Consider the following 18,318-nt stretch of genomic DNA (forward strand, 5'->3'; position numbering starts at 1 on the left):
GTTTAGTATTCAAGCAAAACCCTTGATGTTCAGATCACCGGCAAGTTCAGAGTGCTGGCAATCAAAACTATGTTGTGCTACAGTAATTACTATGAAAAACTTCCAGTGCTTAATATTAAAGAATAGAATAACATGATCCTTCCACCTCTTCTACACCTCTAGAGTGTGTTCAACAGGGCAATTATCTCTGTTCAAGAAGCAGAGTTTAAACTGCATTGAAACTCAATTATACCCATGACTTTTTAAACATACACTTCAAAAGGCAGGTTTCATTACATTCAAATCACTGAGCAAAATCTTTTGCCCAACTTAGAAAAAACAGATTTTATCCCTCTCCATGAGACATCTTCAAGTATAAAAATGATTTCTTTTTACTTTTTGGACCCACTTCTTCGTTTACTAAAGTAGAGGGATGACTGAGCCCTGGTGAAAGACAAAGAGAGATCCCATCTGATAAAAGCAGTGGGATGTGCAGCCCTCCCAAACGTCATTACCACACCGCCTAGAACTGCCACCATTTTAAAAAACCAGATCACACACTTGTTAACAAAAAACACATTACTTTGCTACTTTTAAGAATGCAAAGGAACTAGGAGTGGTAGATTTATGATTTAAGTGCTTGTGGCTAAAATAGCTTTCCAATTATCAAGGGCCTCTTAGGAAGAGCAAGAATGCATTATGTGTTAATGACCACAACCAGGGGTCCCTTCTCCACTCTTTTGTCAGAACCCGGGCAGATCCTCCCCGCAGCTTCACCATTAACATGTCTGTTTCCTGTCAGCCCACTCAGAGATAATGTCATTTATCTGAGGGAGGCACAAGCCCAGTCATTAGCTTCTATAAAAGACCTCAAACAAAGGCCGGATAATGTTTTACCCAGGGCTCTTACTAAAACCAGAAGCCAAGAAGCTTACCATCTAAAAGTCAAGGACTCCAAAGTTAGCAGTGTTAAAAGAATATTTCCCTCATGATCAACAGTCCTAGACTAACAGCTCTGAACCAGAGCAAGGTCTATGTAGAACAAACATCGGTCCAGGTGTTGCTACCACGTACAATTAGATTAACTGATAAACGCTGACCAGAGTTAGCCTGGGAGAGCCTTTGCCACCCCCCACCCTTGCCTCCAGGGGGAAAATTGACAGAATAATTCAGATACTGACTAAATAGTTAGATCTTTGAAGAACTGACCCCTCATTGTGATTGCCTGCAGGAACTGAATAACCATTATAAAGTGTTCAATGGCTGAGCTTCTGGAAATCTTTTAAATAAAAGTGGAACTGGTTAAAATAAATGTAGGAACACGTGTTTTCACAGTGTTGCTCATATTACTGCAATTTCGAGTTTCTATGAAGTACCAGGTGAACTTTTTTAAATTAAAAAAAAACGCACACAGTCAAAACTGGAGCAAATCTCAGCCGTTCAATCCTTGTTTTTCATGCTGAAAATGAAGAACAGATGGTTCTTTCCATGTTGTTTGAATCTGGTTATTGAACACCTCTGTGGTTAGGGAGATTTCTGCTTAGCACTTTCGGCATAGATTTCATTTACTAACTATAAAATGCTGCTTAGTAAAAATAAGTCTTTATAACACCCTAATTAAAACCATCTTGCAGCCAAGCAATTTCACTTGAAGAGCATTCTTAACCTCATGACATTTGGACAATCAATCCCTCCCCGCCTCTTTTTTTTTTTTTACAGACGATTTGCAAAGTTATTAAAAGTTGCTAAACATTATTTATCTCTTTTAGCACAATCTTGATCAGTTGCTGAGTAATTTTTAAAATTTCTCCAGCAAGCCCAGCAGATTACAAATACTGTGCTCAGAACCCAATGATGTGCCTGGTTATGCAAATATTCCAAGCTTCCATGGGGTCTCACAGAAACCTTCGTTGGGGAAAGAGCAGCCCCTCTGTACCCACTGCAAAAGCCCTGTCATCCTCAGAGGAAGCCTATAGAAAAGAAAGGAGCTGAATCAATGCTGATTGGGAGCCACCCTTAGTTACCAACGTTTTCAACAGCTAAATCCCTTATGTAGCTTTCAAAACAGTTTGCTGTCCAACAACAATGGACTTTGTTCTTTAATTATAGCAAGTGACCTTTCTGCCCTTTTATTTCACAGTAGATAAACTGCACTCTCTAAGCAGAATTTGTAGGGGGCACTATATTTGGTGGGGGGGAAGCATATCATCCACAAAACGTATTAATCAAAATATGTTCTTCAACTACTCACACTCACTTAGAAAATGTGCCAGAATTCCCTAGTGAAGTGTAAAAAGGCTTCTACAAGAGAATAAAATAAAATGAATGATATCCTTTATAGACAGGTCCATTTGTAGAGCCCACACTTAGGCTGTTAAGGACCAGCTTAATGAAAGCAGTATGATATTACTCAAATCATTCTCTTTTCTAAATGCATACTGAATAGTCAGAACCCTAAAACCCAACCATAAGATCTCCTATGCTCTTCACGTGTATTTGAAGTCTCAGCTCTTTTTAAGAATTCTTGTATGTATTTTGGAATATCCCAGCGATCAAATAAACCCATGTACTTGTATTGAACTATTAGCCCAGCCGAATGCCTCCGTCTGATAGGTCAAAACTGTAAGACGGTTAAGGAGGATACATGCAGAAGAGCCTCAATACAGGCTATTATGCTTCAAAAGAAAAGGAGGGGGCAGGTGGGGAAGCAGGTTTTAACAACCAAAAGCCAACCCGTCAAATCTACTTATTCAGACACGTCACTGGTGGCTTAACCACAAAATGGGCTATAGAAATACAGCTCAAGTATCTTAGAATTATGGCATGTTTTGATTTTGTTCACATATTAAGAGAGTGGCGACTTTTACAACATACTTGTGGTTTCCACATAAAGGACTAGAACGCTCATTGATTTAATTTCATAATTGGACCTTTCATAAGGTCCAATTTATCATGTTTTACATGACTGTGTAGTGAAGAAACAGAATAAACAGACCAAAAATAGACATAGAAGCATGCTGTGAAAATTCACCGGTGACAGCACGTCTTATGAATCTCCTGGAACCATCCAACCAGGAAAAAGAAAAAAGCACACACACCACATTACACCCCTCTTTGGTTTTCACATTTGACCCCTTCATGAGCCACATCCGATTGCTGAAAATTAACCACCTTCACTCTTAAGACACTTACTCTTCACAAACCCAGATAATCAAACAAGGCTGAAATTAAAACATTGTACAAAAACATCAAAAAACCTTTCTCAAAGGATGTCTCGGTGTCGAATTATTTTGCCAGGTAAAGCTTGTCCTACTAAATCTTTCCCGCCTCAAGAGGTCTCCTCCTGTCATTAGGAAGTATTTTCTAAATTGAAGTCGAATTTTACACAACCAAGAGTTAGTGGAATTAGAGTGACTTCCCTGGTGGCATTTGTACAAGGGAGTGCCATCTCTGTGTGCCAAGGAGGGAAGTGTTCTTAAGAGAAGTCCTTCTGGGGTGCAGTGGGCGTGGGAAGGAAAGCTGAAGGAACAGGCTTCCGGATCCTGAGCCAGCACCATAGCTTGACAGAGAATGGCCCACACTGCAGTATTCAAGCCCCTCAGAGCCATCCCTGAAGGGGCCCTGTGCCCATACCAGCAGCTACGGTTGGCAGTGGTATGAATCTAAATGCACTGTGCTTGCTCCCCTCCCTCCACCCCAGACCCATCATGACTTGTTTGCTCTTTATTTAGGTAATTCATATTATCACACTTATACTCCTCTGACTGAAGATGAGTTGCATGTATATGAATAACTTAATTCTTCCATTTTTCATCCAGTTTCCTGTGTGACTGGAAAGTGAAAAGAACACAAAAACTGGAGAACCGACACCACGCTCTCATCTCAGTTGCCATGACAGCAGCCTTTGAGATACTGAAATGTTCCGATTGCCAGCTAAACAAAATTGTTGACTGTGAACATTTGGCTGGAAGATTAAAAGGCTAAGGGCAGTACCTCCCACATTCCAGGCAGCAGTGAATCCAATCAAATGGCTCTGACTCCTTAACCACAGCCATTGTGAGCACTGGATTAGGGCAATTCATCTAGATAGTTAGGGCAGATTAGAACTGCAATTTGAAGACTACTGGCAACAAAAGTAAATGCTCTACTGTACTAATAAGAAGACTTCAGAACGCCTTTTAGCAGAAATTATGTGAAAGTCCACATTTCAGCATCAGAATCGAAACCTGGATTTTATTTTTTTTTATGCATTTAAATTCATCAGTGTAAAATGCTGTCTGACCAAGGGGACATGGATAGAAGAAGCAGGCATTCAGAAGCTTTTTGCGATTTTGGCATCATCTACACCTTAATGTACCTTCATCGACTTCTAAAATCATAAAACCGAAACTTTATTCCTGCAAAAAGAAAAAGGTTTAAATAGACAGCAGTGAGAAATTGTACACAGAAATAATCACCCAAAGACATTTCACAATTTTGATCAAGTGAGAAACAGCAAAAATCAAATTTTTTAATAAGCATATATCCAAACAACCATGCCACGAACCACATGATACGCATTTGCTTCTGCAAGGCACAATCTGTAGAATTAAAGGTTAATTTTGTAGAGACAGCACTCACTCCACCAGTTCACTCCCAACCTGCTCTGTGGACAGAGTACCTTCAGCTCTGGGACATCACTTAATGCACAGTAATTGCTGGACCAGTAAGTCCTAGGCCTCCAGCACAAAGCAGCACAACACGAGGGGCAATTTTTCGAAGGCAGTGTCTCACTAGACTTTCCGACAATGACAAAGATGGGAAAAAGGGTCCGAATTACCTAAATCAACGCTCCCCACCGCTCAAATGCAACACGTATTTCGGGTATCTTTTGGCTCCGTTTTCATCTTTCAGCACACCAATCCACCAAGTCCATTTCACTTTTCTTACCAACATTTCAGCTCCCTGGTCAAGCAAGAAATCCAAGTGATAACACTCTTAAATCTCCAGCTAAGAACTGGGCAAGGGAACAAGGAAAGAGTCCTGGCGGCTACCAAAACCATTCCATTCTTGCTACACGGTTATGAAACCAATGACCCTAGGCAACCAAGGTTTCATTCGGGACCAATAACAGTACAATATCCTTTGACAAGACTATTTTGGAGAATATCATGAAAAAACAAATGGGTGGAGGGTGGAGTGTAAATTCGAATCCTCGACATACCTCTCCGGGGAGGCAACATGAACCCTGCGCCTAAGGACACGTTACCAGAAATACTAGGACGTGTAAATTAAAACAGAAGACAGTTCTCCTTAGGGGGAGAAATCAGGACAAGAGGTAAGTGGGTACAGGAGCAGGTTTTCTGTTAAAAGCACACCGCAATGAGCTGACTGGCCAAGAGCCCTTCTGCAGGGCAAAAGGTACTTGGAACACCCAGACCCTCCCACCTGGGGACCCAAACACTAGCACCACAAGCAGCAGCAGCAGAAGCAAGAGCTAAACACTGCACCCAAGTTAAGCTGCCCCATACCAAAAGTTCACAGAAAGGATGCACAGAAGAGAAATCTCACAAAGAACCAGAAAGCACGAAGTGCAAGGCACACAGAGGCACGTCCCCACCCACCACGCACCCACACAAATGCACACAAAGAGGAAAGTAGGAGATCTAGGAAGGCGTCTTTATCCTACCTTCTCAGTTTTCAGTTTCTTGATTCGCCTGTGGCTCTCCTCCTCCTCCTCTTCCTTCTTTACCAATATAGAGTTTCCCATGAGCCCTGAATCCGGGGCACTTTTGCTAACTTCCCCAGCAGCCGCGACGCTGCCACTCCCAGTGCCCCCGCAGTGGAAGGGGCTCGCGCCACCTCCATTGCTCTTGGCCCCAAAGCCAAAGAGACCCCCGGAAGGGGCCTGGCTGCTACTGCCATTCTGGTGGCCCTGAAGCAGGTCGTGCTTGTCCTTCCTGGATTTCCCCGCATCCTTATCCCGCTTGGCGCCTCGGCTGCTCTGGCTTTTACCTGGCTTCTCCTCTTTGCTTTTCCCGCAGGAGGCCGTCCCCGCGGTGGCAGCGGAGGTGCCGGTGCTGGTACTATTGCTGTTCGGGTTGCCGCCGCCGCCGCCGCCGCCGCCGCTCACACTTTGACCCAGCGCTGAATTCATGCCAGTTGCCTCTCCAGGGCGCCCTTGGACTTCCTGCCTCTTGCCAGTGCCGCTGATCTCGGGAATCCCATACAAGGCAGCAGAAGGCAGAGATTTATTAGCATCCTTAGAAGTTTTACTCCTTTTCACTTTTGATTTGCTGGTCTCTTTGTGTGAATTCCCCTGGGGAGCAGAGGGCTGAACAGAAGCAAATTTTAGGCCATCCGCTAAGGCTGCGGTAGCACCGGCCCCACTGGAGGCCAGACCTCCACAATCCTTAGAGTTGCTGCTGCTAGTGGTGTTGGTGGAATTATTCATTTCAAATTTCTGTCTGTCCTTCTCCAAATCAGCGTCCAAATCAATTATTAAATTTCCAACCCCGATTTCCCAATCATCGCCACTGTCATAAGTATCAACCGTATTTGGATCCACACCCTTTCCTGCCGTAGAAATGTTCACTGACATCCTGAAGATGAGCTCTCTAGAATAAAAATCCGATGAACTTTCCTTTGGAGATGAGGGGACATTCGTTTAGCTCCGCTGGGCTTTCTCTTAAAAAAAAAAAAAAAAATCTTCTAATCTTCCTCTTCTTTTTCCTGCCCCAGGAATGGGTCCAGGGATTTTACACCCTTCAGTCCAGGTCCACCTTTTCCTGTGAAGGGGGGAAAAGTCGAATATTTCTTGTCTGGGTGTTACCAGAATAAAAAACGATTAATACTGGGGAGTCAGTGAGGGGTACAGGGAAGGATGGTGAGGAAGGTGGCTCATGTATTGTCTCCACAGTCCAATATCAGGTTTAAAGAAAAATAACCAAACCTGAAAAACGTACCCATGACAGTAAGCATCTTACAGTAGCTAAAAAAGAAAAGCCCTTTATCAACAACACAAGGATAATCACTTTTTAAAAAGCATTAAAATATCTTAAGGATCTGAGTCAAGTCCAGAAAGGTTTAAGGGGGGAAAAAAAAAGAGTTTAGGATTTTTTTTTTTTCTAGCACATACACATGGTAACAACCCCAGAAACACAGCCTGAACACTCGGACAAGAGGAAGGAACACGCTTTAAACATCCTTAAACATGTCCTAGATCTTGCAATTTTTAAAAGACCAGACCCTGGAAGTTCTCTAAGGCTAGTTTCAGAATGATGTTGCTAAATTTTCCTCATTTCTAATTTTATTACTTCTTTTTACAAATTGTCTGGGCAATCTGGTTTTTGTTCCCAGTAAGGAACAGAAAAAAACAACCAATAACGCCCCCATACACATACCCCCCCATCCTCTCTTCCCCAACAGTTTATACAATTTTATTTTTGAAATATACACACACGTCTTTAAGAGCATTTCTCTATTTTAGAAAAGACAGTGTCAAATAAAAGGCTAAATATATGCCTTTTGAGAAAAAGAAATTACATCTAAACAATTCTACCGTATTCCTAGGTCACAGACTGGCTCAATCTGTTAAATATGGTGCTACTGACTGTACGGGAAACTGATTAAGACATACACTTTAAGTGATCTGCGCCAAGGTGGCCTCAATGACCGCAAATGAGTGTGTGTTTGACAAAGATCAGTTAAAACGGTTTTTAAAGGGATCAGCCCCTTTTTAACAGTTGATTGTCAAGGAAAAAAAAATAAATATACGTACACACACACACAGACATTGCTTACCTTTACTCCTTTATCATTTTTTAATTAGGCCAGCAAATCAAAATGCCTTTCCCACTCCACTCGGCAAACAAGCCTGTGCCTCATTTTACTTAAACACCAAATGATCAAGAAGGAAGGAACCAAATAACACATCTCAGCCAGAATAATCACTCGATAACATTATTCCACTTCCCCACCCCCCTTTTGGCAAACGGATCAGTCCTTTTCTCCTTAAAAAAATGTGTCACTGTACAGCTGGAAGATAATGTTTCACATTCACAACAGAAGCACCAAAGGGTTTTTTTCCTCTTAACAAGCATCGAGAATAATAGTTTTTAAAAGAGAGAGCTTAGAGAAAAAAGTTTTCCCAACTTCTTATTCCGCCTTCAGTTCCAGACTTCAGAGTCACCGTGATCAGTAAGTAATGATCCCATGTAGCAAACCTACAGGCGTCCGCTAGTAACAAGACAGAATGTGCTAACATCGGGATAAATTAGTGAAAGGGAAGAAAGAATAAGAAGAAAGGACTGAAAATCTGGGCTGGATTCCGCCTGTTAGTCGGGAAGTGGCATTTTTCCGCCCGTCCTGACAGATTTGATTTCTTGAACTAACTTAAGAGGAAAGGAGGGGGAAGGGGATGGGGGAGGGAGAGGGAGGGAGGGAGGAGGAGGTGGAGGAAAGGGTGGGATGAGAAGTCGAGCAAGAGGAGAAAAAGAAAGGTGTGGAGGGGGAGGGGAGGAGATGATTCAGTGAGCTGATAAACCAGTTATACCAGCTTTCAGGGTGGGGGCCGGGGGCCGGGGGGCGGCGGGGTAGGGAAAATAACGGCGTTTAAAATTGGTTCAGTCTTCGAAACCTAAAGGATGTGATGTTTTCCTGTTTTATGTTGTTTTAAGAAAAAGGAACCGAGTTCCTAGTATAGTCCCCGAGGGGGGGAAAAATCCGCTGTCGTTCAAGCCGATCAGTCATGTGGTAATTCGATAATTAGAGTCAAAAAAAGATTTTTTTTTAAGGCGACCTTTTTCAGGACAGTTTTCCCCATTTATAGTCGCAGCAAACGGTGCGTCTCCTTTTTATTTATTTTTCTCTCCTCCTCCTCTCTCACCCACCCCTCTCCTGTGTTTAGTCAGATGGCCCCGGAGCTTGGCTTAGTATTTTTAATTAGCTGGCGTTTGGAAGCTAAAAGCAGTAATGAATTGTTGATAGATTGGAAGTGGAGAGTCGCTTTGCTGGAAATGTCGGGGCTCGGGGAGGGGGATGGGCGAGTTAGCAACAACCAACCATCGAAAAGGAGCGATTTTGTTACAGTGCAAGCCTTTCACATCACGTGAGGATCAAGGGCTCAATTGGTTGTCGTGAGAACAAAAATGGTGACAAGCGTATCAAGAAAATACTGATCTGGTCTTTAAAAAAAAGCTGAAGGTCTCTCTCCTCCCCCTGCACACAGTCTCCCCCCCTCCCGCCGCCTCCCCCCACCCCCGCCCTTGCAGTGGGAGCAGCTACAAGTTATGAATGTGAAACATTTCTCGCAGATCTAGGCTCTCGGAAGTTCGGAAGGAGTGAAATGTAATGAGTACAAGAGCAAAACAGATGTTTTAAAGAAACACCTTATAAACCTTTCCTCAGCTTATCTCCAATTTGTCGTCTTTGCCAAGGGGCCAGGGATAGGGACGACTGGGCGAGGGGGGCAGGGCACCTCCACGCCACTTGGATTTTAGGGACCCCCCCTCATGTCTTAAACAAAGAAAAACATTTTGCTAGCTCCCAGTCCAGGTCCTGTAATAAACACACCATTGTTACTATTTGCGGGTTTGTTCGGGTTGGGTGGGGCATTTTTTTCCCTTAATGGTGTTTTTGCTGCTTGCTTTTTTAAGGAGGTGGAAAATGGTAATTATAACCATTACAGGTAATGGGTGACTCTTCCCTTGTTTAATATTAAATTATGGGCACTAGATGTGACAAGAGACAGAAGTCGGCTTGTTCTGCCCTTGCCCCCATTTTCCTGGTTCAGTTTGGAAGAGGGTCCTTCCCAGCTAGGATAGGAGAGGGAGGGGTGAGGTGCGCTAGAGAATGGACACTGCAGATCAAGATTCGTAACTGTGTCACTTTTATTCTCCTTGGGTTAGAGCCCCAAAGGTAGTTTACTCTAAGTTACCCCGAGTGCCCAGTCAAGCTTAATTTGTGTGAAGAAGTTACAAATGCTTCACCCTCCACTGAATAAAAATTCACCCTTCTTGGATTGTTGTTCTCAATGCAAAAGCCAAACCCTGTAACTAGTTCCTCATTTCAATGCATAAAACTCGCACATTCCCCTGCATGAAGTCCCCGCTAAGTGCTATATAGAGACACACCACGCAACCGTACTTACGGTCTGTATTGGATCGAGTTGACCTTTTCCTTCTAACTGCATTGAATGTGTTTGGTTGCAGCCGCTTTATTTTGGAAATTATAATCTCTTCAACAAATTTATTATTAAAGAAGATGGACCATCAAATGTCACAGACCGGCCTGTGTATTTTTTATAAAAACAAAAATTCAAATTAAAAAAAAAGAAAAGAAAAATTCCCCTGGTGCACACACACAACAAGCTTGTTCTGCAACACTGAAATCAGGACTGAAACACAACACACACACAGGGGGAGTGGAGCAAAAGGAGCTCTCAGCCTCTATACCTGAAAGGGACTTTTCTTTGTTCCCATTGCCCTTTCTCATCGGGCCAATCAGAGAGCAGCTTTTATGAAACTGGGCTCTCTCATTGGCTAGCTGCTTTCTCTTGGCTACTGTAGGGGGCTGAGATATACACACGTATAAAACACACACTGAGAGCGGGTGGGGGTCCGGTGGGGGGCGGTTGTGGAGACAAAGCGTTTTATTTTCCAACCAGATTGGGGTTGAGGAACCTCCTGCAGTAAGATAAAAAAAAATATGGTGCGCCCGTTTCAATTACAACATCATTCACATAAAACACTTATTTATTAAAACAAATCTCAAACAGGCTGCGAGGAGAGGATGTCTGTAAATATAAGTTTGATTGTGTTATCTTGGGGGAAATAATGTATGTGATCGCTCGGTGGCAGAGGGAAGCCAAATGAGCCACTAGCGCGTAGCGAGGAGAAAAGGGAGGCTGGCTGTGTGGAAATGACTGCAAGCGCTTTGCCGGCTTCCATTCCGTGTTGCAAGGACTCGGGAGCGCAAACTCCCCGGACTGATTTTCGGTATTGCACCTTCTGGCTTTCAACCCACCCCCCGCCACTTTGCCCTTCTTTCAATGGGTTTTTTTTTTTTTCTTGTGTCTCTCATTTTACTCGCTGATTAAATAAGAAAAATCGATCTGGGGGTGAAGGCGGTGGTGGGGAAACAAGTAACCCTTTTGTTCCCAGGCTTCTGGTCCACAAGCAATGAAGTGTGAAAGCTGGCAACCATTTAACCACCACTACGTGAAAGGTTCTTCCCTGGAATTAGTAACAAAGCTTTTCCACCTGGTCCTAGGCAGCTCCAAAAAAATTTTAAAAATTAAAAAAAAAATGAGATCCCGGCCAACCATGTTAACACTTCGGGCTAGTCTCATTTTTTAAAAAATCGATTTGTGGGAGATAAATATACTAGGAAGATTAACCCGTTAAACAGTCCCAGTACCATTTTTAAGCCGAGGGATTGTCAGAGTTCCCCTTCCCCAAATATTTAACACCCTCTTGGGGAGAGCCAGTGTCAAAGTCCTCTAAACGCAACACCGTGCAATCCACCAAGAACACAAAAATATTTTAGAATGTATTGTAGGACAAATGCCAGCAACCAAGTTAATGGGACTCTGAGGTCACAGGACAAGAGAGGTTAATATGAAATAACAAGTTTAACAATAACAAGTATTGTACTGTAACTGCTAATATAGTTAAGCTAATGTATTTATATATATTAAGCCTTTAAAGCACTTTTAGTTTTAATTTTTCCTTGTTATTTTCCATCACTTTTAGGAGCTGGAATATGGAAATTTTAAAGTCAAAGGGCGCACTGAATTTAATTGAAAGCGTCATGATCGCAAGTGTTAAAGATGCAGCACTACCGGGTTTGTAATTTCCACACGACAATTGCAATTTAAGAATGTGTCTTAACTGAGTCAAATGGACATATAAAGTGAATTAGAGCTAGCAGAAGATTGCTTATGATATAAATATTCAGTGATGACTTTGTGGATCAATAAAAATATTTATGTCACATGTTTTAAGTAATGTCTATTGACTCGTGTTTGAGCTTTAGATGTATTTAGTTCATTTCTTTTAATGCCGATTAGTTGTTTCACTACCCAAGATGAACTCGATTTGATGCTAAAATAGTAATAAACAGCAGTTTCCATCCTTTGCTGGGGTACATAAACTAGAGGAATGCAATCTATAATAGTCCTTAGATCTGCCTAAATAGATGTATTTTCAAAGCAAAGCCGTACATTAACAAATAGGGCAGAGAAGATAATCTGATAACCCACTTATCGTCTATTTTAACTTTCATATTTGTTTTATACTTTTGAACGTACAGATTTTACAATTTGTGTGTGTCCCACTGCTAATAGAACATACACGTTGATTTTTAACTTTTCTTCTTTTAGAAGAGTGGTTCCTTAAAGAACCAGATCACTCAGACACTTCCTGTGTCCCTGGAGTATTTCCATCTTTGGAAGCCCACAGCTACCCTGTATAATCAGCTTGGAAAAATCAATAATTAGCTTTTAAAACAACTGGACTTGAAAAGGCATAGAAAATAAGACCTGCTGAAGTTCATAAAGGGTAGAAGCAACTCCTCCAACACACTCCCTTGGTAAAAGCAAATCACAGGCTCCGCAGCATAGATTTAGTGTAACTAAAACCAAAGTTTAGGCTTCCTAACACTCAAATAATCTGATCTAACCCTTACTTCAATACCTAACCCTAATTCTTCAACCTTTTTAATAAACCCCACCTGGTTAAAGATAAAGGCTTATGCCAAATTCAATCACATATTTAACCCAAACTATTTTTGATAAATTCAAGCATTTTCCTTCCATTCCAACATCTCCACACACCGTTCGCACCCCACCCCCACCTCCTGCCCTCCAAGTTCTGCCTAGAGACTTGAATCAACCAGAGTCTTTCTGCTGGCTTTGTAAGTGTTTGTTTTCTTTTGTTTGACAAAGGGGCCAATCAAGAGACATCAGAGGGCTATCAGCTAATTGATGAACGAAACTAAGATAATTAACTACCGGCTTAGAAAATCAGAGCTACTCCCCTCACAAAGTTGGGAAGTTCTACCATAGTTTAGAGAAGAAAATTTTATCTGCCTCTCTTATCAAGATGATAGGGAACATACTAGTCTGCGTACTGATATCCACACGCATATAGTTGATAATACCAGTACACTATTGTATAACGTGTATACTTTGTAATTTTACATCTTAGTGTGAGTCTACTCAGAGATGTGGTAGAGGGGAGCAGCTGTCTGGAAAGGAGTCTAGGAGGAAAGAAGAGGTGGGAGGAGCCAGAGGGATAGTGTAAAAGGAGCAGTTAAAGAGTGTGCTATCTCATCTCCAGTAACCACCACCACCAGCTGAGCTCCTGCTCATACTGCTTCCATTACTAGGGGATCAGAAGATCCTGGCACAAGACTTTTCCTCCTTTTTAAGGGCAAAGAGCTCAATGCTGAGGCCAGGGGCTTCAGGCAGTAACACAGGAAAACACAGTGGTCTTTCTTTGGTGCCTATTTCCTCTGGTTTGTGCTGTATCATAAAAGGATCAGAAATAATTTCTTGGATTTTTGTTTATTTGGAAGGCAGTCTATACATGGGTCTAACTTTTCTAAATCTATGCCAACTTGGACACTAGAGAGTTATTCAAGACCAAGGGGAAAAAGTGGAAAGCAAAGTTACTTAAAAAAATAAAATAAAAAACAACCCTACCTGGGAATGGACTTATGAGAAAATAAACTTAATTTAGACATAATGAGAAACTTTCTGGCTGCCCAGGAAGATTGTGGAGAAAGGGTCTTATCTGTCTGGGCTTGGTTATGAACAGACCTGCCTCAAGGCTGTGGGCAAGTGACCTGGTTTCTAGGGAATATGGAATTGGTGATTTATTAAGACACCCGCACAAATACTAGATGTTCTTCACTTTACCTAGAGATAACATCCTAACTTGCTACCGAGGAAAGGTCTTTTAGAGAAAACTCTTTTCACACATGCTTCCTAAATCCAATTCAAGTTTCTGTATTGTTAACAATATCCATCTCTAAACAACTGTCCCCAAAAAGAGATAAGCAGTGTTCTCAGTCAAACATTTGATATTTTGCAATATCCTGAAATATCACTGGACCGAAAAAGAGTGCCAAGAAGCAGATGTCTAGTGGAGAGAGAGGATCTGGCACAGAAACATTTTATTTCATCCCCATGGGAATGGGGGAAGTACTTAGGGAAGCAAGACACCAATGGTGTTCACCCTGTCCTGGAAGACGCCTCATGAGAGACTCGTGGACATTCTGATATACATTTTGTGAATACAGACATTCACACACACTGTAAAACACAGCTGTGTTAACTTTTCAGGTCATTTCTATGCTCTATTAGTTCACCTTCAATTTAAATTCTTCAGCGTAAAACAAAGGGACTCTACATCCAAGGGAGGGAGAATGATGTCTATCTTCCAAAACCTTTATAACACGGTTTTGCTTAAACAAATTGAAATGATACAAAGCAAAATTTCCATGCTCTGAGACTCACGACTACAATGAATTTTAATAGTAAAGAGTTAAAGAAGTTTCTCCCTATATATGTTGGTATTTCCCCATTCCTTCTCCCAAACCTCAACCTGAAAAGAATCCAAAAGGAAAAGCAGCAAATCTTGTCCCTTTTATGCCATACAGTCCTAGGGAACCCAGCAAAATATTGCAAAGCAGCACATTCTTCTAAAGGAAAACATCTGTATACTGCTCACATTGAGAGAACTGTGATGTAGGTCAGTGTTAAGTATCTGAAATCTTACCTCTGCTTGCCCGGTCTTTCTGGTGTGGTGTGCGCTACTATATCTGAACGGGTGCCCAAGCAAGGTCTGCAGATCAGTTAGCAAAGGCAGGCAATTTACATCGCATGTAATGAAACCATTTCTGGAAAAGGATTTTTCTTTTATGCCAGTGGAGACCGGGTGCATAAAGAAGATCAAAACACAAGTTACATTTTTTTAAAACTACTTATTGGAGATTGCTGTTGCTGGTTTTATTACAATATGTATTTTACAGATTTAGGTAATAGCCCTGATTTTTCAAATCGACCTCTGTTTAGACACGTTTCACTTTGGGCTGTTTCTTGTCTGCAAAATTACAGTCATTTGCACGTTATTACAGTGGGTAGGAGACAGATTGTATTTAGCATTGGGTGGGGGAAGGGTTATTATGGGAAGTGATCTGCTACGGTCAGCACATAATTTCAGCCTGAAGAAAATTGCTTCTGAATGGCTGGTCTGTTAGCTAGCCAAGGAATGGTCACTGGGAGAAACTGAAAAATACTTCTGCTTAATCTGCATTATAGAATTATTCTCATTTCCAGAAAGATGGTTTGTGGAAAAAATGATTGTAAAACCAAGTTTAAAAATGTGGAGGTGAAATGTTGTCAATGCTCTATTTGAATCTAAAACAACTACAACCAAATACAAGCCACCAAGCAGGAGAGGGCCAAAAGGCAGCAGGATACAGCCGTGTTCTACTCCATCTTTCCTCCTTGCCTCCCTTTTTCTGCTCCCCCTTTGGTTGTTTTCAAAAATCTCTATGACTTAATGACAGTGGATTTTTATGTATGTCTAAACATTTATGAGAGTAACACCAAATACATTGATAAATGTATCTCTTGCTTTCATATGTATATGACTACATGAAAAAGATTTCCTAATATAGTTTCTTTTTGGAGGGTTACAGAATCCCCTTAATTGTGAGAGTATTTCATACGCTTTTGGTGCTAGAATTTAAGGACTTTCCCACACTTTACAAACTACATTGTATTTGTGCGTACTTCACAAAGCTGACAGATTAATAAAGCAAGGAGGAAAGCGTATCAGAAATTATAGCCCCTGTCTAATTTATAATTTAAATCAAACCCTTATGAATCGCCTAGGAAGTCTTAACATACTTGGTTAGAAAAAATCAGGAGACAGGTTTATTTTAAAGAAAAATAAAAGAGTACGATTATACTCAGTTCCTTGGCTGCTGAGTATCACTTTCGTTGTGAACAACTGTGCCTCTTTTGTTTTCAAAACAAGCTTTCCTAAAAGATGAATCACTACAATCATTTGGAGAATATGCAGTAAACAACAGAAAGCCAGAAAGTTGTTTTGCTATTTTCTCAACAGAGCATTTCCGTCCCATCCTCAGCTCAGCTGAGCCTCCAGTCCACCAGCCAATCATCATTATGGAAATATGGTTCTCAGCCTCCTGATTGGCTGATTCCTGGGCCAGTATGTTAAGGTTTCTTCAGCTCAATGAACACTGCATACCAGCCTGCTCTGGGGACCCTCTTCTTCCAAAAATATTTTAATCACCTTTCTTTTCTTACCTTCCGTCTTTTCTCAAGATTCTTAAAATCATCCAGAAAAGAACCTTGTATTCTTTTTAAACACTTTTAAAACGTAATGATCATATTGGGGATCTGCTAAGAATGGAATTTAATGTCCAGGGACATTTCTTCTAACCATATTTTAATGTTTTCTATTTATTTGGGTTCTCATGGTGTTTCCTTGGATTTTAGAGGAATTCCCACACAAGTTAAATGAACAAACTGTTCTAACACATGCTTTAATTTTTTTTTCTTAAACATTACCTGTCCCAACTAGAATTTTTTCTCTGAGATTTTTAAAATTTAAAACATGAAATTAAAACACTTAATACCAAAAAGTAATCACGTCAAACAATTTTTAGGAGCAAAGGAGACAATGTATTTTCCCTCATAATTAAGCCATCTTATCTATAATTTTTTTAATTGTTCAATATTTTACATTGTTATCCCCCAAAACCCACAAATGTCTTAAGGATGCACAACTTTTTCAAACTTAAAAGAGGTTTGTAATTTAAGATAGTGAATAATAATGGGAAATATATGTGCGACTTACCATGTTCTAGAAATTCTTAATTCTTCGTATGTATTGATTCATTTAATCTTCATAACAGCCCCATGAGATATCATCATCAGATGAGGAGACTGAGACAGAGAAAAGATAAGGATCGTTTTCAAGTAACAAAGCCAAATCTTGGTGGAGCCAAGATTTAATGTAGGAAGCCTGGCTCGAGTCTGGTTGCTTAACCACTGCACTTGACTGCCACCCACACATGGTTCCAGACTACAGTTCCACCCATTTGGTTGAGCATAGAAACATTAGCAGGTGACTGGTGACTTCTCTTCCTAAAAGAATAATGAATTCAACTGCTTTTCAATCAAAGAAAAGCCACTGTGTCTTCTTTCCACCAGAGATTAATACTATGCCAAGCAGAAGATGTGGCACCTAAGACTCAGGATTAAAAAAAAGAAAATCAGGGGCTTCCCTGGTGGCGCAGTGGTTGTGAGTCCGCCTGCCGATGCAGGGGACACGGGTTCATGCCCCGATCCGGGAGGATCCCACATGCCGCGGAGCGGCTAAGCCCGTGAGCCATGGCCTCTGAGCCTGCGCGTCCGGAGCCTGTGCTCCGCAACGGGAGAGGCCACAGCAGTGAGAGGCCCGCATACCGCAAAAAAAAAAAAAAAAAAAGAAAATCAGTTTCTTGTTATTATGCAACTGAAATGTTTTAAACATTAAAAAAAAATTACAACGATGGGTAGCATAGTGAGGTTAAAAATGACATAAGACTGGTCATTTTTGAGACTGGTGATGTATACATTGGAATCATAATATTATTCTTTATGTAATACACACATATATACTTGGAAATTTCTATATTAAAAGTGTAAGAAGAAAAGCTACTAGGTCTTTGAGAAGGAAGAGTTTTTCAGAAACACAATTTATTCCTTGGCTTTGGAACATTTTTGGCATTAACCTAATAGGGTAAAATTCTCTCAAATGACAATGCTGTGTATACAAACAAGCAGGAGCAGATTATACTTGCTTCCTACCATTGGTTTACTCAGGTTTTTGTTTGTTTATTTGTTTTAGGTCAAATTCACTCGCTGGGCTATATATGGTAAAAATCTGTAATGTTCTACTTATATTTTCAACATGCACTATTTGAACACTTTGTAACTTTCTATATAAACTACTTCAATCAAAAAGGAAAAAAATCAATCCCACATAGAAATATATTCAATAGAAATTAAGAAATGAAGATTCAACATTTCATCACAGGTATATTATACACTGGGAGAAAGAAAAAAGTATTTGGTAATTTAGATTTCTTCAGGGCATGTTTTCTGTCTTATTCAAAGAAATAGAGTTGTGAAACCAACAGTTCAGATACAGAATTAAATTCTTTAAAATAGTAACATACAGTGAAAGACACTATATCATATAAGCAACACTGAATAGCATTAGACTAAATGAAGAAAAAAATGTTTAATCTTTACACAAAGAAGGCTATGACACTGAG

The 18,318-nt window shown here is 40.8% G+C and overlaps 1 protein-coding gene across 1 annotated transcript in view; it reads right to left on the minus strand.

Moving 5' to 3' along the window:
- Nucleotides 1-6,559, minus strand: part of ZNF608 (zinc finger protein 608) — a 102,787-nt gene extending 96,228 nt beyond the window's left edge. The window contains exon 1 of the mRNA XM_060091895.1: nucleotides 5,648-6,559. Within this exon, the coding sequence (XP_059947878.1) occupies nucleotides 5,648-6,559 (912 nt within the window). The remainder of the gene's footprint in view (nucleotides 1-5,647) is intronic.
- Between the last annotated feature and the right edge of the window lie 11,759 nt (nucleotides 6,560-18,318).

Source organism: Mesoplodon densirostris, chromosome 3 (assembly GCF_025265405.1).
Source record: "Mesoplodon densirostris isolate mMesDen1 chromosome 3, mMesDen1 primary haplotype, whole genome shotgun sequence".
NCBI classification, from domain to species: Eukaryota; Metazoa; Chordata; class Mammalia; order Artiodactyla; family Ziphiidae; genus Mesoplodon; species Mesoplodon densirostris.